The sequence below is a fragment of the Portunus trituberculatus genome, chromosome 33 (assembly GCF_017591435.1).
Source record: "Portunus trituberculatus isolate SZX2019 chromosome 33, ASM1759143v1, whole genome shotgun sequence".
Taxonomy (NCBI): Eukaryota; Metazoa; Arthropoda; class Malacostraca; order Decapoda; family Portunidae; genus Portunus; species Portunus trituberculatus.
In genome coordinates, this window is record NC_059287.1 from 12,515,498 (window position 1) to 12,542,618 (window position 27,121).

At 42.2% G+C, this 27,121-nt stretch overlaps 2 protein-coding genes and 1 long non-coding RNA gene across 4 annotated transcripts in view; all 3 read right to left on the bottom strand.

Annotated features, from left to right (window-relative positions):
- Positions 1-1,168: 1,168 nt before the first annotated feature.
- Positions 1,169-4,656, bottom strand: LOC123512362. The gene has a single exon (XM_045268723.1). It carries the CDS (start codon positions 4,204-4,206, stop codon positions 2,194-2,196), a length of 2,013 nt encoding a protein of 670 aa, XP_045124658.1. The 5' UTR covers positions 4,207-4,656; the 3' UTR covers positions 1,169-2,193.
- Positions 4,657-4,676: 20 nt separating this feature from the next.
- LOC123512363 lies at positions 4,677-12,104 on the bottom strand. Of its 2 annotated transcripts, none has more exons than XR_006677071.1 (3): positions 11,418-11,668; positions 10,345-10,435; positions 4,677-4,917 (listed from the first exon to the last, which is right to left on the bottom strand). It is a non-coding gene; the product is annotated as an uncharacterized LOC123512363 (long non-coding RNA). The 2 variants fall into 2 exon arrangements; XR_006677072.1 differs by lacking the exon at positions 11,418-11,668 and adding an exon at positions 11,958-12,104 and having other exon boundaries at positions 4,683-4,917.
- A 3,679-nt stretch (positions 12,105-15,783) lies between these two features.
- LOC123512364 (neuroligin-4, X-linked-like) overlaps positions 15,784-27,121 on the bottom strand; it is a 504,701-nt gene continuing 493,363 nt past the window's right edge. Inside the window, exons 5-10 of the mRNA XM_045268725.1 lie at positions 22,581-22,810; positions 21,913-22,135; positions 21,443-21,597; positions 20,482-20,594; positions 19,238-19,412; positions 15,784-18,938 (exon numbers count right to left, since the gene is read on the bottom strand). Of these exons, the coding sequence (XP_045124660.1) occupies positions 18,194-18,938; positions 19,238-19,412; positions 20,482-20,594; positions 21,443-21,597; positions 21,913-22,135; positions 22,581-22,810 (1,641 nt within the window). The 3' untranslated portion in view covers positions 15,784-18,193. The remainder of the gene's footprint in view (positions 18,939-19,237; positions 19,413-20,481; positions 20,595-21,442; positions 21,598-21,912; positions 22,136-22,580; positions 22,811-27,121) is intronic.

Here is a 27,121-nt window from a genome sequence, read left to right on the forward strand (position 1 = left end):
CAAACGGCTGTACATTTGGTCGTATATAAAGTTCTGTCCTCTCCCCTCTTGCAGTCGCCACTGTACCATTCTGATACCATATTACTGATAACACCAGTAATCTGGTATACTGGATGCTGGTGCACATCCCTAGTCTTGAGAAAAACAACATTCTTCTGCATTGTTGGTAGTCTTTCATTTAAAACCTTATGATGGTACCAAAGAGGCTTATTAGTGATGAAAATAAGGAATCTGGTGAAAGTGCAAGTGTTACTGAGCTACAGCACTCCACTGGTTGATTCACAGGAAATCACACCAGGAAAAAAGTTACAAAGACGTTATCATGGATTGTGACTGGTCCTCTGATGACCTCCCTCCTCCTCCCCTCCTTTTCTAAGTTATCCATCACCAGCCTTCACTTACAGTTTGTAAAAAAAAATATATATATATATATATATATATATATATATATATATATATATATATATATATATATATATATATATATATATATATATATATATATATATATATATATATATATATATATATATATATATATATATATTATAAGCTTGAGGTTTTGCTAAGATTAGATTAGAACAAATTACCTGATTTATAGGTATCGATAGTCCAACTTTTTGATGATCGAACAGCCATTTGGAACGAATTAAATTTGAGTATTGAGTCTCCACTGTATATAAATTAAACATTACGTAACAAAGAACCAACAAGACAGTTCAACGCCATGTTTATGTTTTGGTCCAGCCATGTTGCTCCAGCTTGCCTGTGTTACAGTTTCATGTTTCACATTTGCTAAGCATAATGATATTTTTGACCTTTGTAGGTTGGTGATATGTAATATTTGTGATCTTTCTAGGTTTGTGAATATAGCTCCTTTAAAAAATATGAAAGAGAAGGGTGTTACAGCTTATTAACAAGAAATAAAAAATATTTTTGCTTCAAGAGACACTACAAACAAGTCATCATAGCCAAGGTTGAGGCAGGTGAGCTCTGTGAAGAAAGCAAATTTTACTATCAATGAGTCCAGTGTGTAACATGGTGAAATGTAATGATCCATAAAGAATGCAGTGCAGGAATGATCATTATGGAGGCCCTTATCGGGGGTCTCAGGGGCCAGTTGTGGTGGGTCCTGGTCCCAATCTTATTTATAATATAGGGTTCTATAATTTGGTTTTTGATATATATATATAAAAGTTAGTACATTATGTACAAACTTACAAGTGCTGTCCACACGCCACATACAAGTACATACGGAAACGCGTTTTAAACTCGGGAAAATGTAATGTCACTGAGTTCACAGAATCACTAAGTTCCCACAGCACACAGGTTAGACGCACACACACTTGACACACCCTGCACTTCCCAGTCGGCATTTATCTTCTTTCTCCGGCCGTCGCCGACACCCACCGCGCCCAGCCTCCAAGATGCTGACACAAGGGCGTCGGTCATGTGACAGGGGAAATGTCCACTGGGTGTATTGTGTCGTGCATTACATTTATTTCTCACTGGTAGTGATACCTATATAAAATGCATCCTACCTATGGAGATTATATTAATTGATTTATTTAACTGAGTCAATCATGAATGCAACGAAGTACTAGTTAGTTTTATGAAATAGAGAAGCACCTGCAACCCCTGTTTAAAGAAAAGGCAAGGTCAGCATTTACACATGTTGCACCACATTACCAAAGATTGCATCAGATTACTATAATGATTAATATACTTATGTACAATGGTCCTAGCTATCCTATGGCAGTTACAAGATTATTAATACTAATATAGGTGTGAACTCTTCAAAATAACATGCAAATAAGTGAAGTTATTGGTGACAAGAGGCAAGGATGTGAAGTGAGGCAAGAAAAAAGGATATACTTCAAATCTACAGATGAAGTAAATTAAGGGTGAAAAAAGTGCAAGACACTCAAATGAATGTGGAAGGGAATTGGGTTAAGGATTGACATAAGATCTCCAGTCATGTTAAAATATCTTGCAATAAAGTGGAGAGGAGGATCTACAAAAGAAGAGCAAAAACACAGGATATTAGATTACAAACCAAAACTTGTAACGGAAATCAAATGTATACGAGTCAAGATATCCGGATATACACCAATACTTATGACGGAAATCAAATGAACAGGAGTAAGTTAAAAAGGGAAGAGTACATATAATTTTTGCAACACATCAAGCCTTCTAAGACACTGGTTGAGGATTGTCTGCCTCCCTGATGACACTCATGCGCTCCATGATGAATGTCTTGTCGCTCGGCGTGTAGCGGGACAGAAACTTTTCCTCCATGTATATGAGCTCCGTGTATGTCATGTCTGGCTTCTGCCCTTTGTTTCTCTCCCACTCCACGGCCACCATGTCAATGAGGCTCTCCAGCAGGAACACCCGCGCCATGTTCTCCGATTTCAGGTCCAGAGCGGACACCACCACACCGTATGACTCCCTGTCACCCAGCCACTTCTCCAGGCAGTTCTGCTTGTGCTCCACTGTGTTCTTGTTACACCACAGTTGGGGGTGGTGGGGCTCATTGTTGAGGTGGAGGTCACAAGCTTTGCGCCACACAGGCAAGTTAATATTGTGCACCCACTTGAGGGTGTACCCGATGCTCTGGGAGAATGCCAGCTTGCTGAGGTCGTGGCGCTCTATCACCTCCTCTGGCAGCTCTGGCATGAAGTGTGCCAGGTGCTGGTAGCTCTGCCTGATCCAGTGGCGGTGCTGCTGCACCTGAGTGAAGTGCTCACTCAGCATGAACTCGTCCCATAGCAGCTTGACAATGTCTTCATCTTTGATGGGAAGCTCATCTGAGTCTTCCTTGGAAGATGTTTCAGCCTGACTGCTATCCTTGTTTTCAAACACCAAAATCCAGTCTATAAAGTTACTTTTGATTTGCTTTTCCATGACAGCCTTTTTGAGAATTAAGTTCTCCACGCGATTCCTAAAACTGGGATCCCAGAGCTCTGTAACAGTCTTGGCAATTAATATGTAAAAAGACTTAATTTGAGCTTTCTTCATTGCTTCTTGCTTCTGCAGTTCAGCTTCTGCTTTTGAGATTCCTGCAGGAGCCCTATACTCCATTCTACTCATTTCATTTTTCCTCTGCATTTCAAGCTGGCAAGCAAACTTGCCTTTCCTGTGTGCAGGCACCGTGCTCAGCAAAAAGCTCTCCCCTGCCGTTAAGTCCAAGTTGTTCCAAGATTGATCAGCAGCAGTAATCTTTTCAATCAAATTCCTTATTATCCTGTGCTGTTTCTTGGTGTATCTGGTCAAGAACTTGTCATCAATAAATGCAAGATTCCTTGTTGAAATGTTTAAATCCATGCCCTTCTTCCTCTCCCATTCTACACCAACCATGTCTATATAACTCTCAAGCAGGAAGGGTTCGGCAAAGTCTTCAGTACTCAGGTCAAGGTTGGTGATGTCCAGTCCATAGGGGCAGCCCGTGTGGGAGTCACTGGCACCAGACAGCCACTTCAGGAGTTTGGTGCGTTTCTCCTCAGGAGTGTGTACTTTGCTCCAGGCCTGAGGGTGATGTGGCTCATTGAACAGATGGAAGTCACAAGCAGTCTTCCATATCTCATGGTATGAGGTGTGGACCCACTTCAGTGTGTAGCCCACAGCCTGGCTGAAGGCGTACTTGGTCAGGTCGTGTCGGTCTATTATCTCCTCCTGCAGGCTGGGCATGAACTCTTTCAGGCGGTGATAGCTCCTCAAAATCCACAAGCGGTGGCTAGTGACCTGAGAGTAGTGTGTCTTCATGTCAAATATGTCCCATACTAACTTAATTATGGTATCATCAATATTATCAATGAACCAGGACTCTTCCTGGTTACATTCCTCCTCCTGGTCTTCCAGCACATGCACCCACTTAAAGTGGTGCTCCTTCAGGTAGCCCTCCTCCACACCCTTCTGCAGAATCAGCTTTTCGGCATGTCTCCGCATCTTGGGTGACCACAGCTTCATTATCAGCTGCGCGATGGCTAGTGGAATGGCTGCTTTTTTAGCCTGGCTCTTCACCTTCTCATCAGAGTCACTGACATGGTGCTCTCTTCTGTGGGAATGGTACCGGCCATACTTGTAGGAGTGTTTCAGCAGGCGCTCCTCTTCATTGGTCTTGGACACACTGATGAGCTGTGAAGCCTGTTCCCTTAGATTCCCAGGCAATGTGAGCAACATCAAATTCTGTACTTCATGCTCCATTTTTAACCTAGTTTTTTAAGATGAGCTGCTGTGACTAAAGAATACAGTAAACTGTTTCCTTATGTGCCAAGAACAAAGGCTTGAAAATGAAACAAAAGCAATAATCATGAAATGGCAAAGTTTTACCACAGAATTACTAAACAAACCTGAATGACTATGTTCTTGGCACCAAGGATTACTAAACAAAGTGTGCTGATGTAAATTAGTAGATGGTGAGCTGAAGGTGTCTTGACTAAAGATCCTTGGCTCTCAGGAACTTCAAGACAACTACTCCAGTTGTCAATTTGTCTTGACTAAAGATCCTTGGCTCTCAGGAACTTCAAGACAACTACCCTAGTCGTCAATTTGTCTTGACTAAAGGTCCTTGGCTCTCAGGAACTTCAAGACAACTACTCTAGTTGTCAATTTGTCTTGACTAAAGGTCCTTGGCTCTCAGGAACTTCAAGACAACTACTCTAGTTTTGTAAAGGTCTAGGAACTTCAAGACAACTACTCTAGTTGTCTATCTGTCTTGACTAAAGATCCTTGGCTCTCAGGAACTTCAAGACAACTACCCTGGCCTGTCTAATTGTGTCTCAATTGAAACTCCTTGGGTCTCGGGAATTTCCAAGACAGACTTATCTTTGTCTTCATCCAGAGAAAGAACCCAAGGTGATGAGAAGCTGTGTGTCACGGACTGCTGCTAGTTACTCTCTGCTATGGTGGCACAGTCTGCAATGACAAAGGAAAATGTAATACTAGTTGTTACCAGTAGCACAGTGGCCGCTACTCTGATCCTGACCATGCCTGTAAATTCTGTAGGGTTTCTATAATAATAATAATAATAATAATAATAATAATAATAATAATAATAATAATAAAAACAACAACAATAATAATGATAATAATAATAATAATTCTGGTGACCACTTATAAGAAATCCAACTGGACTATCCCCAACAGAATAATATGCATTTACTCCCGCTCTGCTAGACCATTACCAATCAGAAACATCAAGTGTGGGCGTAATGAAGAAGGTGGTGAGCGTGGGATTGGGCAGACGTCCACATGTAGGTTTGAATCCCACCACATACTGCCTTGATACTTTGCCATTTGTCGAGTGGTTTACAGTTACCTACATATCATCATGATACCCAGGTTCTAGGTGGTTACACCAAAGATACGCTTGGGTGGTGATATGGGCCCTAATATGGGTACCGCTATAAATAAAATTGCCTGTGCCACTAATAGGTGAAAGCTGAACAGCACTTTCCATACTCTTCAAGTATACCTACAGGCACTATAGGTCAGGAAATAATAATAAAAAAAAAAAAGCACATTTTAGACAAGACTAGCCATTGTTATACATTTGTTGACATACAAAATCAGCATAAAGCCTCCTCAGGTCCTCATAATTGGCAGAACTGAAATGCCAGAGACACCTCCACTTTGAGGATCCTGAGAAGGTATTGAAAAAACAGGATAAGATACAGACATGAGATTGTGATAAGAGCCCAACAGAGAAGATAAGGTAACAGCAGCAGAAAGATTAGAGGTAAGTAAAAGGTCAAGAATGTTGGGCATATCTCCAAGACAGTCAGGTTATGGAGAATAGCAAAGTTGAAAGCTAGTTCACCAGGATGGTCAATGAAGGAAGCAGAAAGTCAAAGCTGATGGTAAATTGAAATCTCCAAGGATAGAGAGACTGAATATGCTCCAGTTTGGAAGTTAAATAGTCAAAGAATTTCATGTAGTCAGAAGTGTTAGGGAAGAGGTAAATAACACAGATAAATTTAGTTAGAGAGTGACTTTCTGAGTTGAAGCCATATGGTGGAAAACTCGGAAGATTCAAGAGCATGGGCACGACAGCAAGTTGTTGTTGTGCTCATAGATGCTATATCCAGCTTTGGAGGGAGAAAAAAAAAAAAAAAAAAAAACAAGGATAGAGAAATAGGAGAGAAGAGAAAAGGGGCTACTTCAGTTGACTGAGACACATATGTTTCAGGAAGGAAAAGATGGGGTTTAGTAAAGGCGAGGTGGCGTTCTACATACTAAAAAATAGACCTATGATTGTGTTATGCTTACATAAGCTTTGATTTCAAACCTGCCCTCTTACGGCTTCTATCCTTCTCTCTGCAACTTTATCTCATGTTTCCTTTCCGACCGCTCTATTGCTGCTGTGGTAAACGGCTACTGTTCTTCTCCTAAACCTATTAATAGTGGTGTTCCTCAGGGTTCTGTCCTGTCACCCACTCTCTTTCTATTATTCATTAATGACCTTCTTAACCAAACTTCTTGCCCTATCCACTCCTACGCTGATGATACCACCCTACATCTTTCCACGTTCTTTCAGAGACGTCCAACCCTTCAGGAAATTAACAGATCACGCGGGGACGCCACGGAACGCCTGACTTCCGATCTTTCTAAAATTTCCGATTGGGGCAGAGAAAATCTAGTAGTTTTCAATGCCTCAAAAACTCAATTCCTCCATCTATCAACTCGACACAACCTTCCAGACAACTATCCCCTCTTCTTCAATGACACTCAACTGTCTCCCTCTTCCACAATGAATATCCTCGGTCTGTCCTTTGCTCATAATCTTAACTGGAAACTTCACATCTCATCTCTTGCTAAAACAGCTTCTATGAAATTAGGTGTTCTGAGGCGTCTCCGCCAGTTTTTCTCGCCCTCCAACTGCTTACTCTGTATAAGGGCCTTATCCGTCCCTGTATGGAGTACTCTTCGCATGTTTGGGGGTTCCAGTCACACAGCTTTGCTTGATAGGGTGGAATCGAAAGCTCTTCGTCTCATCAACTCCCTCCTCTGACTAACTGTCTTCAGTCTCTTTCTCACCGCCGAAATGTTGCATCCCTTTCTATATTTTATCGCTATTTTCATGGTAACTGTTCTACTGATCTTGCTAACTGCATGCCTCCCCTCCTCCTGCGGCCACGCTGCACAAGGCTTTCTTCTTCCTCTCATCCCTATTCTGTCCAACTCTCTAATGCAAGAGTTAACCAGTACGCTCAATCATTCATCCCTTTCACTGGTAAACTCTGGAACTCCCTCCCTGCTTCTGTATTTCCGAATTCCTACAATTTGTCTTCTTTTAAGAGGGAGGTATCGAGGCATTTGCTCCCCTAATTCTGGCTGACGGTTTTGGCACTTTTTCTACTCTTTGGAGAGCCAGTGCTCAAGTGGGCTTTTTTATAACTTTCTTTTTTTTTGCCCTTGGCTGGCCCTCTTCCCTACGAAAAAAAAAAAAAAAAAAAAAAAAAAAAAAGTTCACTGAAATTAGTGTAAATTTTCTCTGAATGCTGCACAAAGATAATTCATGAATATTGAAATGTAAAAAATAAAATAACAAAAGCATTGTGGAAAAAAGGTGAAGAAACTGAGCAATGGTTTAATGCATCTTATCCAGCTACTAATATACTGCAAAAAAGCTAGGAGTGTCCTATCTCAACAAAGACACCAAAATAAAAGGAAGTGTACATAGTGCTGAATTTTTCTACTTAGACTGACAAGTCATCCTGCATGGGCAACCTTTCTAACATGGAACACTCCTCAGCAGCCTGGTGTGCCTGCACTGATGGTCAACTGGACATAAACATGATTCACCTTGCATAAATTTTCAGCCTTACTGACGGGACAATTCCCAACGTCGGAAAGTGCTGAAAAGGTGCCAGATTCGCCAGATAACTTAATTTAGCACATTCAACTCGGTATGCTGGGAAAAAAATTTTACGTCATATATGTGCTATCAAACTAAGTAATAAATTATTAGGAACATCTCTAATCAGCTTCACCAAGCACAGAGAATGTCATATGGCAAAACGAGCCAAAAATGCTTGGTTCATGGTCTCAGTTTTGGGAAACTTCATCACCTTAAGTGAATTACATTATTTTCAGTAAGCAAGCACATTTCATTGGTTCAAGTTAATTAATTAGCAATCAGATCCAGAAAATGTGACGAATATCAAATAAACACGATGTTTTGATGCAAAATCCTTGTATGACATCAGTGAAAGATTGTCCGTTCCGTATGTAAACAACATCAAGCAGGTTTCTACCTGCTCCCCACCGGTTATAGGCAAACAGTTCAGGGTCTGGATGCGATGCTGATGGTCCTTTGCACCAATCTATGAAGTGCTTTGAGCAGATAGCATAGTCCTTGGTAGCTCTCCACGTCGGGCCTCGTTTACATCGTGTCTCCCATAATCTTCGAGCCGCGCCTGGGAAACACAGTCCATCCTTTCACGCCTTGGTTTTTCTTTTTTTATATAGAATTGCAGTCAGCTACATGTATAAACCGGCATTCTGTTCCAGCTCTAAGAACACTCTACACTAGGGTGACCAAATTTCTGAGACAAATTACGGGGACATTTTCAGTTCAGGGAGGTAAAAACATGTAGTGTTTTTGCACTAGAAAAAACTAAAACGGGGACACTATTCGTACCATTTCTCGCCTTATTTACCCAAGTTGCAAAGAAAAAAAATCTGTATGATGAAATATCTGAGATCATGAACACCCATTAGCTGTTAAAATGTGTCCGCTATACACTTCACCGTCTTCACGGAAACTATATAAAAAAAATAAGGCCTTCTCCTTACTCTTGACATTCTAAAAGAGTAATTATAAAAGGACATAATTATCATAATCAAAAGGAGTATTTTTTTTTTTTAACGCATCAAGTGATCTTTCAGTTACAGAAAACCGGGGACAGGTCACTGAAATCGGGGACGTCTGGTCACCCTACTCCACACGAGCTTCCAAACGACCGCGGGGTTGTTTTGGTGTTTTGAGAGGACTCGGTGTTCCCGAGTTCAGTGCCTTCAGCTGCAAAAATGTTGCTCTACCAAGATTATTACAGAATGTATTCCTTTGTAATATTTAGAGGAGAAACCGTGCTCTCTGTTGAACTATATGAAAAAATGTATCACACCAAATATGTAGTTGAGACTAGTAAAAAATGCGAGAGCATTGAAACCACGACTGTGAGTATTAAGCTTATAATAACAGTTTTGTAGAGTGTATATTACCAGATCATATGGATAATGTTAGGATAAACAATTTGAATTAATGTTTTGCAGTACAAAGACTCAATACCTCAAGATTTATTATGATATGAATTTTAGAATGTGTGTCTCTTGCGAGCTGGCTGGCTGTATACCGAGTCGTGTATTAAAACAGCCAGCGATCAATGGTAACCCAGCAATATCCGACGCCGGAATTTCCTTTTACTTAACAAAAACCAGAAAATCTTTATCGTAACCACAAATCCCTCCACAAAGCTCGTCTAGGACAATATCAAGACAAGGTTTGCCACTTTATTTACTATAGGTTATGTTTTCAGCTCTAAACCCACATAACAATATAATCTAACCTAACCAATCCACATTACCTAACCTAAATAGGTTGGATTAGTGTCCTTCAGAATGGATACACTAATGATTTCATATTTCAAGTGGTATTAGAAATGGCTCTTATCATGACAGCAGCAATAACTCCCACTTCATGTTCGTGCTAAGGAACACTGGACCATATTTTAGCTTCACCCGCTTAAAAAACCCTACTCCCCAAATTCGTCTGGAGTTGAGAGCCAAAAACTATGAAAATAAATATAGCAGCATGTCTTGTCTTAACCTATTCAATACTGGGACGCATTTTTACCATGAATTTTGGGTACTTTTATGCCATTTAACTGACATTAGCAATAGTCTATGGAGGTCAGAGGATTAACGGGCACTGTCATTTTATGTGAAGTCAAATCAGCTTGGTGGAGAAGCTGCGAAGGGAAAGCCGGGAATTGAGGCGAGCGCGAGGGGCGTTTTCTCAAGGACAGTGCCGATTAATGGCCACAATCTTTACTAGCCTAACCCCTACATAAGTGTCTGAAGCTGTACAAAATTGCCACATAGTAAATAAAATTAATACGAAAACACGTCATAGTAGTGAAGGAGTTAATACTTACCCTGGTATATACCACTAGCACCACATCCTGAAATCCCTCCCAGCTGTTATCATTTTACCGCCATACGCCATACTACTCAGCCGTCACCCAATACAAGGTTACACACACCACGCCTCACCACCACTAACCTCTCACACCACATTCACCACAACACTACACAGGTACTATACACTAAAATATTTACCCAGTCTCAGGCGACGGTAGAATAAGTGCTAAGAGAGAGAACAGCGCCGGTGAAACACTCCTCCGTTACTCTGGCAGTTTCCACTCTGAGTCTGAAATTCCAAGTGATAAGAAGGTGCGACGCGCGCATGTCATTGTCAGCCTATCGCGTCCGTTTTGAATATATATTTCCTACTCGTTTTCTTTTACTTGTGAATTTCTAGTTTATATATTAAAGATTAACTCCTTCAGAAACAAGGTGAATCAAGTGCTATGTACTTAGAGATTAGTTATATGTGAATTTCTAATCTATATGCTTACTCATGATCCTTTTTTTTTTTTTTTCAAATAGAAAGGTAATTCTCATGATATGCTGTTTTCTTTAAGTAGAGACTATGTTATTTTATACGTGCATTTCAAATGTCAAGGTGAATCAGGTGTTATGTACTTAGAGACGATGTTATATGTGAATTTCTAGTTTATATACACACTCATGATCCACTTCTTCAAATATCAAGGTAAATCTCAGGTGTCATATTTAGATGTGAATTTCTAGTTTATGTACATATTCATGATCCACTTCTCTTTCAGGCGTTATATTTGGAAACTTAATCATCTGTGAATTTCTAGATAGGTAGTTTATATATCCATGATCTACTGTTCCTTTATAAACAACAACTAGTCTAGGTAGTTTTATATATTCATGATCTACTGTTCCTTTATAAACAACAACTAAGGTAGCCATGATTTATACATTTAGACTGTATATATATATATATATATATATATATATATATATATATATATATATATATATATATATATATATATATATATATGTAAATAAGAACATAGGTACAAACCAAAACACTCTAACCTTTTAAGAGCATATACAAAAAATATGAAATAAGAACATAAATAAGAAATGAAAATGAAAAATATGACTAGGTAAAGAAAAGAAATGTGAAGTAAGAAATAGAAATAAGAAATAAAAGTAAAAATAGGACGTAAATAATAAGAATACAAGTAAGAATATGAATAAACAGATTAAGTGGACTAAAAAGAAGAAAAAGAACACTACTGTGCCAGTCTTACCTCTAAAGCTTCGCCTGAGAAAATACCAACGTTGATATTACACCACACTATATTCTCTCCACTAGAGTCAGTATGTTTAGTATGTTTGCGAGTGTGTATACTGCCACTGATCGGCAGACTGGATGCTGCTCTCAGGAAGTCACTGTTATATAGTTGAAATGAAGTTAAAACGTTAGAGGAAAAATGTGTGTGCCAGCACTAAACATGATCGGGAAGCTGAAATACGTTTCGTACATTGGAGTTGTATACCTTCCTCCCGGCTCCCTCCCTCCCATCCAAGACGCCCCACCACGCCTCTCTCTCTCTCTCTCTCTCTTACAGTACGTGATAGGAAATTTACTGATGCAATTTTCTACTCTCTCCTTCCCTCTTACACACTTGAAAGAACAAATAACACTGAAATGACAGAAAATGGAGCGGTGTTAAGATGAAAATGATTAAGTCTGCCAAATACATAACAGTCAACGCTCATTGCCCTACTTGATCCCTTTTTTTTCCTCTCCTCGGATTACTTTAAAGCTAAACATCCACGTATCTTACCTTTCATCAGTTCTGAAACACTATATTTCCGGAACAGAACACGTATGTATGATAAAGCTGATATATGCGCGTCAGGGAGTGGCTCGGCGCATGACATGACGAGTGTACGTAAATGAGTGACACAGGCCTTCTCCGTGACGTCTTAGGGGTGTGTGTAGGTTGTCTTACGTGTTGTAACTTATAATGTCACTCTAACCACCATCCACCACTACCACTACCACTGTCTTGCTGTTCCTGCTACTACTACCATAGCTAATTCCCTTTTTATTACTGGTAATTGTTAGTACTATAATTCTACTACTACTACCACCACGACCACCACCACCACTACTAGTTTTCTACAATTTAAGTACAGCATTGATTTTTTTTTTCACCACCACCACCATTGTCTTAAATTGGCATTCCTGACACTGCTACTATTGCTACGTACTGCCCTCTGTGTTACTGTTAATTGTTAGTACTATATCTGCTACTACTGCTACTACTACTACTACTACTACTACTACTACTACTACTCTACTACTATTACTATAGTCTGACCAGCCTTAATTTACGGCCATGGGGGGGCGAGCGTCTCTGTACAGTGTGCCACGTTTTCACTACTGTTCTGTTAATCTCTCTCTCTCTCTCTCTCTCTCTCTCTCTCTCTCTCTCTACTATAATTATAGTGCTATAATTCTACTACTACTACTACCGCCACCACCACCACCACCACCACCACCACCACCACCACCACCACTACTACTACTACTACTACTACTACTACTACACTACAACCACTACTACTACTACTTCTACTATTGAAATACAGCATTCTTACCACCACCACCACCGCCGCCGCCGTCTTGCCATTGCTGCTGCTACTATGTCGCTATATATTTTCTCTGTACTACTGTTGTTAGTACGATAATTCCTTTATTATTATTACTTCTACTAAAATACAACATCTTTACCACCACCACCACCATCATCTACATTACCAGGGGAGTTGTTATGCACTACAGTAACGAAGGGATGAAGAGAGCTGTGAAGGAAGGGTAGAATTAACAAACTCAAGCCGCATTACCATTTGAACAATTTATTTAACGCTACTTCATGAGTAACTTATTGCCATCAAAGACAATTCACATAAACAGATTTACACGTGGCTCTTAAACTAATGTTTGGATGTAGTAAACACCATCACGTCATCACTGTACCGCCACCATCATCACCATCACTAGTCTCTCATCGAGTTATCAAAGTACATAGGCCGTTGTAGCATAAAAATTGATCTATCTCAAACCCTGTTATTCTCACCTCCATATTATTGAAAACGCCATTCTCTCTCTCTCTCTCTCTCTCTCTCTCTCTCTGACAAAACTCTCACACATGAAACTAAATCAGTAAATGAAAATAAAGGAGTAAAAAGCAAATCAATAGAATTCCTTTTAAATGACTAATTCTTGTAAAGAAAAAAAAAACTTCCTTCACAAAATGTTAAACAGAAGAAAGAAAATGCAAAATTACTTGGGGTTAGTAAAACGTAAACATAACTAGGAAAATTAATAAAAAAAACTTCCTTCATCAAGAATCTACTAATGAGAAAACAAAGACAACAAATGTTTTAATATATTAGTTACGTTGTATTTCCGTTCTAAGGAAACAAGTATATTACGTTAAATGTATTTCCTGTGTGTGTGTGTGTGTGTGTGTGTGTGTGTGTGTGTGTGAGCGAGCGTACATGAAGGTGAGGAAGTGACTGTTGGCAGAAGTAGGCAAGTAGGAAAAAAGTGAGTTGTTTTCATAAGACCACATAAATAGTCAGGCAGTTCTCAGAGGTGTTTTCTTTTCTCTTTTATCTATCTATCCATCTATTCAATCATTTATCTATCTATTTACCTACTTATCTTAATGATGTAGAAATCTTGCCAGCGAAGTATACATCGAGGTTCAGGCTCCTATTGTTTTTGATTTACACAAATGATACAAGGATAAGGAGCGACAGAGGCAAGTTTGCTGACGACACAGAGGTAAGAAGACTGGTGAAATAATCAAGACAGAGCAGGATACCAGGAAGCTGCAGGAGAGCTGGGCAGGTTGTATGAATGGTCTGTAAAGTGACAAAGAAAGCTGAACATAAACAAATATAAGGTCTTGAGTGTAGATAGAAGAAACAGGTACGTACGTAGATCACACCTTATTAATTGATATCAGCCTGTGTAGGGCAAGGAATGAAACAGACTTGGGAGTACAGGTAACCTCAGATCTAGCCAAGGGTGTGTACTAGTCGGAGAAAGCCAAAAGTTTTTCATGACTCTTAAAAGCATGAGTAGCTCCAGCTAGAACCTTTGAAAATAGTTCTCGTGAGAGAGCAAAGGCTTTCAGAATACGGGTCAAGAGCATAACAAACAGACAAGCAGAGATTATTCCGAAGTTATATCTAGACCATGTTTGGACTTTTGCTACCTTATCATAGAAAAGACAGATTCCGAAGTACTGCAAAGGAGGATGACTAATGCCCGTATCACACGGTCACGTATACCCGCGACAGCGTGTCGCGCGACCAGTATGTTCGACGATCAGATCGCAGGAAACATAGCACACGGCGTTGATCTTCCATCCGAGACCTTCACCACCACAACAACAACAAACCCGGGCGGAGCGCCACTGAACACAATGGACCCAGTTGACCACGCTATCTTAGCTGTTGGACTTTATGCAGTTGCACTGCAAGAGCAGAACAAACGAAAAAGGAAGGCAAGGATTTGGACGCGAAGGTGGCTAGTCCAGCACTTGTGGTGGTAAACAAATCAAAACAAAATCCGATACTATCTGTAGGTAATTAATAAATATCGTATAAGTGATGGGTATGCAAATCATGAAAAATTACAGCATTATATTGATGATATATGCCAAATAAAGCATTATATATAAAAAATAATTCAGTATTTTTGTGGAGTATGTTCATTATAGTCTTTCCACGACGGTCTTCCAGTCGCGGGAAATGGACAACGGTCTTGGATCATTCCCGATGACCCGCTGTCCTCTGAAAATCGGCGTTTTCTGCGACACGGTCGTCGATATTCCAGACGCGCGACACGCTGTCGCGGGTATACGTGACCGTATGATACGGGCATAACATGAGAAGATTGCCACATCAATACAAACTAAAACAAGTGAACCTGCAGTCACTGGCGGGAAGAGAGGAGTGCGTGGGGACATGGAAGTATTTAAAGGAATAAGATGAATTAACAAAGGTGACGGAAAGGACGCTGACTCAGTAAACAAGAAGGACAGAATTCAAGGTAACTGGCATGAGTTAGATAAGTTTCGGATCAGGAAAGAGATTTGTAGGAAAATAGTGGAATGAGTTTAAATAAGGCGGGAATGAATGGACCAATCAGCTTTGAGACCTTGAGCCCACTGACTGTTACTATGTTAGGAGAGAGAGAGAGAGAGAGAGAGAGAGAGAGAGATAAGGGTGTTTGCGCGTGTGACTACGTATGCTTGCAGTCGTGCTAGGTATGTGCAGGATCTCCCTAGAGACCCTGGGTATGTGTGTGGTAAATTTAATACGTACGTACGCCATAGAACGCGCTTCCACACACGCGCGTGTACGTGTCGATTACGTAAATCGACATAACCTATGACGTACCTAAACTGCCTGAGTGCGTCATGCTTCCTGTTCTACGAGTCAACACACACACAGTTCCTTTGGTGGAGAGAGAGAGAGAGAGAGAGAGAGAGAGAGAGAGAGAGAGAGAGAGAGAGAGAGATGTTAAGGAAGAAAAGAACATTAAGGAGTCCTACACACACAAAAAAAAAAAAAAAGAAAATAGTGTGTGTGTGTGTGTGTGTGTGTGTGTGTGTGTGGGGCAACCTCTTCAGATCCTGTCTTTCGTAATTCACTGTACACAATTGAAAAACAAAGAAAAGAAAAGCAAAGATCAAAGAAAATAATTCATAACACACACACACACACACACACACACACACACACACACACACACACACACACACACACACACACACACACACACACACACACACACACACACACACGGCCTCTGGTATTCGCTTCCATTTCTTCCCTCTGAAAAAAATAAATAAGAATAAAAACAACAATAAATACAAGAAAAAATTGTTACCCCATGAATGACACTCGAGGCAGCGGCAGGCAGAGACGGAGAGCGATAGAGGCCCTCCTGCTGCCGCCTGTCACTCACTTCCCCTTGCAGACAGAGTTCTATATACACGAGAGTTGCGCGCGCACCACCACGTGACGGCAGCTTCAAACAGCACACCTCAAGGACCACTATAGACCAGTTTCATTATCCTGCTGCTCCGGGAGTGCGGACAGGGTGCTGGTGTGTTGGGTGGAATACAGTGCTGTCTATGCCTCTTTACCACGCACGCTCGCTCGCTCGCACGCACGCTTCCTACCCACCTACGGTCAGACAAGTGCATGTATTTGTTAAAATATATGAAGCTTTGTTGGGGGAATGTATTAGTAGTAGTAGTAGTGAGGCTCTTTAATTAAGACTCACGCGCCCTGTGTTCACCGCGCCTCACCTCACTACGAGTCAGTCATGAGCACGGGTTAACGAATGGCCTGTATTGTTCAAGCCAGCCACTCTGCTAACCGTGAGTGTGACGTGCGCACTCGCCGCCACTACGCCTACGAGTACCTCTACAAGACTGGTCGGCCCTGACAGTGACTGGGAATATCAAAACGGGTTGTACAAAAGAAGGATCAATCTGAACACTTAACAAACAATGATAGTGATTACAAACAAACAGTCAAACATTGTATCTTTTTGTTGCACCAGCTGAGGAGTGAAGCAGCAGCAGCAACAGGCCAGGTGTTCCCTCGCGCACCTCGCCAACACCAAGGTAGACAGTTAATATTGATGGAAAACTCATGGGAAACCTCAGAGGCCAGTCCTACTCCCGCGTCCTGACCTGCGGGTGGTGAGTCTTGGCTACGTTGAATCCCTCATCCTGACAGTGTTACTATGTATGTATAACAGCACCCAGATTGTCACTCGCTTGGCGGACGCTACATCTTGAGTCCGAGGTGACGTGAGCTTGGCCTCCTCGCTTCATCGCCTCCTGTTGCTCACCTCATTACCTCATCACCGCCGCCTCCTCATTCACCTGTCACTCATCCTCTCAGACGATATTTCTAAAAATGCGGCTCAAATTTCTTATTTATCTTGGAGTTTAATTCTTAGTATTAATGGACTCCCCCTTCCCTCCCCCCCTCTCTCTCTCTCTTACTGCATCCTTTGCCTGTCCTCTGTTGCAGTGTTTGATACTTTCCAGAACGAAGTGTGATGTCCTGGCATTGCTGTGAGATCCGTGCCTGTCAAGGAAGGGCGAGGCGCAGGGTTTGGTTTGTCACTGCTTGGAGACCATCACCGTATCATTCACAGACGCGCACACACACGCACTCATACACACACACAGTCTATAGTTCATCTATAATTCATCATGGCAGGAAATATATGCACCGCAACTCTTTTTGGTACATCTCCTCGTGTCGTGAAACTGCGCTCTACACACGCACACATGGTAATCTATTGAGAGAAGCTGTGGTGCCTTTGTTCCGTGGCACAGGGGACACAAGCACTTAGTTCGTACCTCCAGCCGTCACCTGACATCCTGGAAACACTCATCACTACCCATCACCTGTCATGCCACGCCAACACTATCTGGAGACGACGCCACTACCTGCACCATACTCACCACTACGAGTGTCACGTTAGTTTTCTTCATCCGAGCTCAGTGTGTTCAGTGATGGACGCGTATGTGAGAGGTCCTGGGCCCATCGTGGCCTTGGCGCACTGAGACAGAAACACAGTGATGGGTTTAGAGATGGCTGGCGGGTCCTCTTACGGGCGGAGCACTAATTATTCTCTCCAGGAATTTGAGCAGTCGAGCGACACACTGAGGCCTCGGAACACCCAGGGAGGGCGTCTGATGCCAATAATTCGTCATCGTAGAGATTGGAGTCTCGTAAGAACCAAAGAAATATCACTGGAACGTCATAGAAACACAAGGAGTATCTTGACCATATCTGACAAGCAACAAATAGAGTGAGGGAACGGGAGAGAGTTCTAGTGTAACCTAAATAGCCAAAAAGTAAGTGATGCAGTAATGTTCATGAGCTGAACCGTGGACGCAGCTGGGGTGTTGCAGCTGTGGGAGGGGCGGGGCGGGGCGGGCTAGGCTAGAACAGTCTACTAATACCGCTATACTCGAAGTTCTCCGACGTTGGATTCTTTAGTAGGGCTCTTGGAGGGCGTGGAGGTGTGTGGGGAGGTGAGAGTGAAGGACGTTTGCTTCAGGAGGGGCTGGGACTCTGAGCTGTGGGTTGGTACCTGAGGGGGCGGCGGGGCGCGCGGCACCGATAGTGTGAGGCTGGCGCTGCCCGGCTGCTTTTGGCCGTCGCTGGTGATCACCTTGGCCAGGCCGCCGCGGGGAAGAGTGTGCAGGTGGGAGACGCCGTGAGCCGTACCGTAGTGCGGGGTCTGGCTGGGATAGTCGGCAAATTCAGGCGGGGGGAGATGGGCGGTCTGCGTCATGGGAGTGGAGGGGGGGGCCTTCACACCTCCTGACCCCAGGCGTGTGACCACCTCCGCCTTGACGGCCAGACTTGGTGTGGGGGGCGTGTGCACGTCCCCGCTGATGCTGTTGGCTGGCGCTAGGAGGCCGCCGTTCTCCGCCACCTTCTTGGCCTCCATGCGAGACTTGTCCCGCTGGTAGTACACGCCGGCGAAGATGAGCACGTTCAAGATGAGCAGCGAGCACCCGATGGCGATGGTGACGGAGAGGGCGGTGGAGTAGGCGGCGAACCCGTCACTAAGCGAGGCGTGCGTGCGCAGCCCCGTGCCATTGCTGCCGTCAGGACTAGCCGGGGTGGACTGCAGCACCGCCGACACGTTATACTGCCGCGTGGTTGTGGCCTCCGTTGTGGTCTCTGGCGGGAGGATCACCCTGGAAGAAGTATGATAAGTGAGCTGAGGTAGGAGAGATGTTAACGCAGCTGCAACCCACAGCTGCCACTAAATATGCTACCCTTGTGATAATGTTAAAAGAGAGCCAACAGTGAACTCTTAGCTAAGGTAGGAATAACAAACACTTCACTTGGGTTAAAGAAAAGAAAAAAAAAATGTAATGAAAGACAGTGCAGCTCACCAACTCCTAGCAGCAAGAAAAATAAAAGAGAATAACAAACATACAATTTTGGCGTTAGAAGGAGAACCACTGCTACCAAATACTACAGAAGATACTACCTAGTGACGGGCTCTGATCTGACAAAGCCCCTGTAGGAGTTCCAATCGTTGTGATTCTCGAGGTGGTGGTGAGTCTCTGGAGCGTCTTTCCCCGCATGGTGGAGCTGTGGCACCAGGTGAAGCCAGAAGCTGAGCTGGTGCGAACGGTAGTGCGTCCTGATGCGTGGCTTGAGGTCTGAGGGTGAAGGAGAAGAATTAGAAGGAAGGCTGGTCTGTGTGTTCAATGTAACTAGGTTCTGAAGATGAAGGAAGGTGAGTAGAAGGATGGGTGGTGTAGCAATTTAGATGCAATTACGCACTGAAGATGAAGGAAGAGGATTAGAAGGAAGGGTGGTGCATTAAGTTAGATGCAATTACGTTCTGAAGATGAAGGAGACGGATTACAAGGAAGGGCGCTCTGAAGAAGAAGGATTAGATGAAAGGATGGCGTATTAAGTTAAATACAATTAGGTTTTGAAGATGAAAGATAAGGATTATAAAGATGGCTAGTCTGTTAACCCTGATTCCATTACATTTTGATGATGAAGGAAGAAGATTAGAAGGATTATTGGTGTGCTATAAGTTTGATTTGATTAGATGCTGAGGATGAAGGAGAGGGAGAGGAGGAGTAAGAGAAAGTTATAGTCCATCATCTTTAGTGTCAGATTCGAAACCGCCACGTGGCAGAAGAAGAGCATTTGCTTCTTTTTATTGTATTTTTTATGAAGGATCGAACGTAAAAAACGAAGTTATTGATGAGTTATCAAAAACACTGTAATGTGATGCGATGACCAATGACTGTTTAAGAGGGTCAGCAAGATACATCACTGATCTGTCATTTGGGAAGGTGTCACAGTGCAAACACTTCAAAAGACTTATTGAGTTTAATACAAATACCTCACAAGACTTACAGAATTGAATGTAAATACTTCAAAAGATTTACCGAGTTTAATAAGAATACTTAAAAAAGACAGAGTTTAATACAAATGTTTCAGGAGACTTACAGAGTTCAATGTAAATATACTTCAAAAGACTTAGAGTTTAATAAATATACTTCAAAAGACTTATCCAATTTAATGCAAATACTTCACAATTAAGACTTACAGAGTTTAGTGCAAATGTTTCAAAAGACTTGCTAAATTTAATGCCAATACCTCACACAACTTAACCGAATTCAATGCAAATGCTTCAGAAGACTTACTGAGTTTAATACAAATGCTTCAAAAGACTTACAGAGTTCACTGCAAACACTTCACGAGACTTACCCAATTCAATGTACCTCTGCCGCTGAATGCTGTATTCAGGCCATTCCAGAGTCCTTGCACGGTTCTTGTCCAAGTTCCTGTCTGTGGCTGGCATCTCGGGTTCGCTGGGGCTCCTGGTGGCGTGAAGGAAGGGGACGTGAATGGATGGGAAATCATACTGTATAAGACATTCAGTTGTTCAATATGTCACATTCTTGATTTTTTTCTTACTCCATTCTCCTCGTTCTTGTATTTCAACCTCTTTGCTATAACCTCTCTTCTCTTAAACTCTTCAGTACTGGGACTCATTTTTACCTTTAGTTTTGGGTGTGATTAGACAGTTTTATTTACATTAGGAAGGGTCTATGGAGGTCAGAAAATTAATGGCCAGAGTCTTCACTCTCTTAATCCCTAAGTAAGTTTCTGAAGCTGTATAAAATTACCAAATAGCAAGAATAGGAAACGTGTCACGGTACTGAAGGGGTTAATTCCAATCTCCTTTCCAGTTCCTATATACTTTAACTCCTTTTAACTCTAACCTCAAACTTCTAATCATGTTCTAACTCCAACCTCATTTTTCGTTACTGCAATGTATCTTCTTTCTGACTCTATTCCTCAATCTTCACCTGCCTTCCTCCTGACCCCAATCTCCCTTCAATTTTGTTCAGGTCTCCAGCCTCATATTGTTTTCCTGCTAACTCCAATGTCCTAACTCAAAACCTTTTCTCCTTACTCCATCCTTTCTTGTAACTCGTCCCCAAACTTTGGTTTCTTCCTAAGTCCAACTTATCTTATCAACGTTCTCTCTCAAATCTTCTCCTTTTCTCTCTAGTTTCCCTTCTCTTAAATCGAGCCTCTAGACTCCAAACTTCTCCCTTTTAACTCAAAGCTCCTTTTTTCAACTCTCTGGCTCCTAACACCCAGCTTGAACCTCCTTGCCCTCAGAAAAAAAAAAAAAAAAAAAAATAGCACTGTGGCCTACCCCGTTCTGGCGAAGGTGACCCAGTAATTCAAGACGGTCTCTGACAACTTGACTTCTGCCTGAGTGTAGTTGGTCGGGAAGTGCGCCAGGGACTCGACCAAGGGCGCCCCCCACACATAAGGCAGCTCCTCCCCGTGCACACATCCGAGGCGCTGCTGCAGAGGCGAGGAAAAGTGTCAGTTGCTCGTGGTGATAATGAGCTGAGTGTGCTGGTTCTCTTACTAAACCTTCACTGTGCCATTGGGTGTTGTTACTTTCCCATAAACACGAGGAACTGTACATTACAATTACAATATCAAGATAGAAACTATTACCTCATTAATCTATTTTTTTCACCGACTCACCTATTCATACATAGAAACATTAGATCCATTACCCTTGAACTCATCCATCCATCCATAGAAACCATCATCCCATTAATTCATCCATACACCCATAGAAACCATTACCGTATTAACCCACTTTCTCACCTGCTCAAAGTCCCCATTCTTGGTCTGGTAGTCGAACACGTACAGAAAGGTCTTGGGCGAGGCATGGGAGTGGAGGTTTCCTGTGTGCATGACCGGGGCCCCGTAAAGAGCATCGGACAGCAGCGCCAGGGTCTCCTCCCGCGTGGTGATGGGGTGACGCACAGGCCGCTCCCACTCCGTGTACTCGTTGATGACCGTCGCCATGATCTCCGTCAGGTGGTAGCTGAGGGAGGGTTGTGAGTCCACTAAGGAACACTAAGAAAGAGCAAGTAGTAGTGTTGGATGTGGGCAATACAGGAACACGAAAGATGAACGAGTGGTAGTGCTGGATGTGTGAGTATAAAGGAACACAAAGGAACGACAAGTGGTAGTGTTGAATGTGGGTGTAAAAAAGAACACGAGAGATGAACTAGTGGTAGTGTTGGATGTGACAGTAAAAATAAAGGAACACAAAGCAGGAACAATTGGTAGAGTAGAAAAGGAACACAAAGGAAGAGCAAGTGGTAGTGTTGCATGTGGATGAAACAGGAACACAAAAGATGAACAAGTGGTAGTGTTGCATGTGGGTAAAACAGGAACACAAAAGATGAACAAGTGTTAGTGTTGCATGTGTGAGAAAGGAACACAAAGAAACAAGTTAAGTCTTCACAACACAATCGCAGTCTTACTTGTAGGTGTTCCTGATGAAGGTTCTCAAGATCTTGTTCTGCTTATCCATCTCAAAGCCGGTCCTGACATCATCGTCGTTGAAGGTGAAGAAGGCGTCAGAGGGCGTCACTCCGAACACAAGGTCGTAGCTCCCCAGGCGGTTGACGTAAGAAGATTGGTCCGTGTCGAAGTCAGTGTCAATAACCACGCCATCCACTGTCGGCCCGAACGCGTAGTAATATTCTGGCACCTGAAAATTAGTGCGTGTGTTACTGTAGAATGCACCACCACCACCACCACCACCACCACCACCTCTCTCTCTCTCTCTCTCTCTCTCTCTCTCTCTCTCTCTCTCTCTCTCTCTCTCTCTCTCTCTCTATCTATCTCTCTCTCTCTCTCATATAAAGTTGTAAGTATGAAGTCAGTTTCTTCACTATTAATGAGTTTGTCACCTTACAAAACATCACACTTGTTTTTCTTCTCCTCCTCACCTCAGCAGCGCCATACAAGACTGTTGTGGCAAATGTCAAGTCAGTCAGTCAATCAATTAGTCTTTCCAGTCATCACCAGAGGGGTGGGGGCGCCGAGCCTCGAGCCTGCGATGATAAGTAAACCCGGCGTCGCGTTGGTGGGTCCCTCTGTGCAGTGGTGCAGAAAGGTATCACTGCACTTGTTAACGCTTCATTACACAGAATTTAGAGTAATAAAAAGATTCTTGATATAGTCAACAAATCTTGCTGTGAAACGTCAGGGAGGGTATGTAGAGTCATATCGGGATTCGATCTGTCGATTCATAGATCGCAGATATCAGATATCAGATACCAAGCTAAAACTGTATCTTTTAATTGATTTCGTCCATGACTCATATGATTTCAGTAAGAACAGTTTTTCTTTATGAAAGTACAAAGCTGTTCGCTCTTTGTCCACAAACAAAAGCCAGATTGCTATGAAGGGACAATAGAGTCTGTTTCATGCTTATATTTAGCTAATCTTTTAACCAAGTCTTCAGCCGCGTTGTTGTGGACAGCAGCGGGCAGATGAGTTTATCAACGCGACTTGTTATTGTAGTAGTTGTTGTTATTATTAGAAACAATGTAATTATTTTTACTACTACTACTTCTGCTACAAAACAATGACAACAACTACTGCTGCTACAATTCCTCCTAATACTACCTTCACTACTGTACTACAACTGCGATTGTTTGGTTTGTTGGTTGGACGGGCGAAATAGACAAGAGGAACAGGAAATATGATAGTGTGTTTGTCACCTTTGTGCGGTGGACAGGTAACACTCGCCTAATTACCCCACACACCTACACAAAGCTTTGTCTCGTGCCGGATGCAAATGACAATTTTAAGAGTAAAGCAAACAAGGCGTGAGGGAAAAAGACAATAGAAATCATTACAGTTGAGTAAGATATATATGAAGTAGAATCCATTCACATAATTTACACACCCACAAAAAATAATAATAAAAAAATAAATACAAAACTTATCATCGCCTTTTTTTCTCATTATCTTTAGTATCATAATGTTTTGTGTTTTACCATAATTCCCTAGATCTGCTGATAGTCTTATAAAATCTCATAAGTAACATGGGTTTGAGGCCGAAGGAAGCACACAAAGAGAATTGAAATGGAGAAAAAAAAAAAAAAAAAAACTGATTACAGAACTGTCGTGAACCGAGATGCTGTATAGATTTGGTATAAGGTAAAGGTTCTCTTTACCTTGGATTTGGAATATCAAAGATTTGTACGTGTTTCTATTTATTCGTTCTTCAATTTTCTATTTCCCTTATTAATCTGTCCTCTGTTCTTGTTTCTTCTATCTTCTCTTTACTGTGTCAGGTTACTGCAGAACTTCTAATCTTTCATTACATTTCCTGGTCAGCTCTGGAACTCCCTGATTCTGTATTTCATCCTGGTTTCGACTTGAACTGTTTCACGAGGAAGCTTTCGAGACACTCAAAATTTGGGATAACTGTTTTGACTACAGTCTTTGGGCACTGGCAGCTTCAAGGGAAACTTTTTATATATAGTCTTCTCCAGGGGTGGATTTAGGAATTTGGGGGCCCTAGGCAAAGGTAGGCATGCCCCTCCCTCTCACATTTTATTCTAGGGATGCACCGATTGTGAAATTCTGGGCCAATACTGATGTTTGAATGAACTATTTCTTTTCATCGTCGTCGTCTTCTCTTTTCTCTTCTCTTCTCCTCTCGTCTTCTCTCCATTTCTGGTTCGCGCCGTCTTCTTCTACTTCTTTGTTTTCGCCACACTAGGCGCTTCCGCCTCGCGCCGCTACCTGTCTTCTGTCTTCCTGAATCCTTTCTGTACAAGTGGAGATGGACTAATCCAATATAGTGGGGACTGAAGGGGGGCCCCTTTTTCTTTATATATCCATAAGGAGCCCCGAGACACACTTAATAGGATAATCATTCTGCTGGCATTTTAGCAAATGGATTCTAATAAAAAACATAAATAATGTGAGCAAATAATAAAAACCTCTATTAACTATATGTGTATGAGGAGTTTCATGGGGCCCCCAGAAACTCGGGGCCCTAGGCAACCGACTAGTGTTGCCTAATGGTAAATCCGCCATTGGTCTTCTCGTTGCCTTAAACCAGAGAACCCTCTGACATAAAAAAAATCAAGTCTATACACACATACGCACAGCATTTACCAAACTGCCACAGAACACGTCTCAACATTACAATACAAACGTTGACTAAACATTACACTATATTGCCAAACCATAAATCCAAGATAGATTGCTGCTTGATCATTCCGTGTAAAAAGACGAGGAAAACACTTTGAAACTCCCTGCCTGCTTCTGTATTTCCATCTTCCTTTGACCTGAACTCAGTAGTACAGTACCATGACGCGTTTCCATATTCATTCTGCTTACTATTTGGTGATTTTTTATACAGCTTCAGACACTCATGAGGGGGATTAAAATAGTGAAGACTGGCCATTAATTTTCTGCCCTCCATAGACCCTTCCTAATGTTAATAAAATGGTCTAATCGTACACAAATCTCAAGGTAAAAATGTGTCACAGTATTGAAGTATTCTTTCTCCCTCAGACCTGTTCGTGTACCGGCATCTGAGTAGTCCTATTTTGTTTAGTCATTTTTGTTACACTTTTTTTTTTTTTTTTATTTATACCATGTGAGTTTTCACGGGAATTCATGGGGTAAAGGGGATACTTTTTGGGGTACCTCCTATCTCAAAGCCCACCCGCTAGGAAACTGTTGCCCCGAGTGAGGAAGCCCAACCTACACTCGGACCGTGGACAGGATTCGAACCCGTGCGCTTGGAAACCCTCGGACCTCAAAGCACGCATGGTTCCACTGTACCACGGCGGCCCCTTTGCTTATCTACCGTTCTTACATAAAAATAAATAATGGTAGAGGGACAAGAGAGAGTCCTTACAGATATTACAACCATACAAATCTTATTACGTCTCTTGGTATGCAAACATTACTGAAAAATGTTAAGAAATACTGATGTACCGTGAGAATATGAATTAAAGGCCCCGGACTGGAGATTCCTGGGGGGGTGGAAATAGAAAAGTGAAGGAGATAAATGGAAGAGAGAGAGAGAGAGAGAGAGAGAGAGAGAGAGAGAGAGAGAGAGAGAGAGAGAGAGAGAGAGAGAGAGAGAGAGAGAGAGAGAGAGTTGAGTTAGTAATACTGGGTTGGATTTAATATGTACCGTGCATTGCCTCTGGTTTAGTACGGAAACTTCATTTGACTCATTCCACTTTGACTCTCCACTGACTGATTGACTGACTGGCTGGATGAATGGCTGACTGGCTGGCTGAATGAGTGGTTGGTTGGCTGGGTAGGGTTGACTGATTGACTGACTGGCTGGCTGAATGACTGACTGGCTGACTTAAATGACTGGTTGGTTGAGTGACTGACTGACTGAATGGCTGGCTGGCTGAATGGTTGACTGGTTGGCTGAGTGACAGGGTTGATAGATTAACTGACTAGCTGACTGATTGGGTAATTAACTGGTTGACTGACGTACTGGATGATTGGTCGGCTGAATAACTGACTGACTGGTTGGATGATAGATGAACTGGTTTACTTCCTGACTGGACGACTGATTAACTGGCTGGATGGCTGAATGACTGGCTGAATAACTGACTGACTGACTGACTAGCTGACTGATTTGGTGATTGACTGGTTCACTGACTGATTGAATAATTGACATTAAAAAATATTCAACCATCTCGTAAAAAAAAAAAGGCCACACTTTCGCTCACTCGTTCTTTCTTTCCCTTTCGTTCGTAACTAGAGTGATCTTGTGACAATTTTATCTAAGCAGAGACATAAGTCGCCGTGGTACAGTGGAACCATGCGTGCTTTGGGGTCCGAGAGGTCTCTAAGCGCACGGGTTCAAATCCTGTCCACGGTCCGAGTGTAGGTTGGGCTTCCTCACTCGGGTGGGCTTTGAGATAGGAGGTAGCCCAAAAATTCCCTTGAAAAGCCCACATGGTAAATAAAAAAATAAATATAAAGTGTTTCAGAATTAGATCAATTAACCCCTTCAATACTG

What these genes read in the sequence shown, in the direction of transcription:
- LOC123512362 (XM_045268723.1), bottom strand. Translation starts at nt 4,206, where the DNA reads ATGGAGCATGAAGTACAGAATTTGATGTTGCTCACATTGCCTGGGAAT.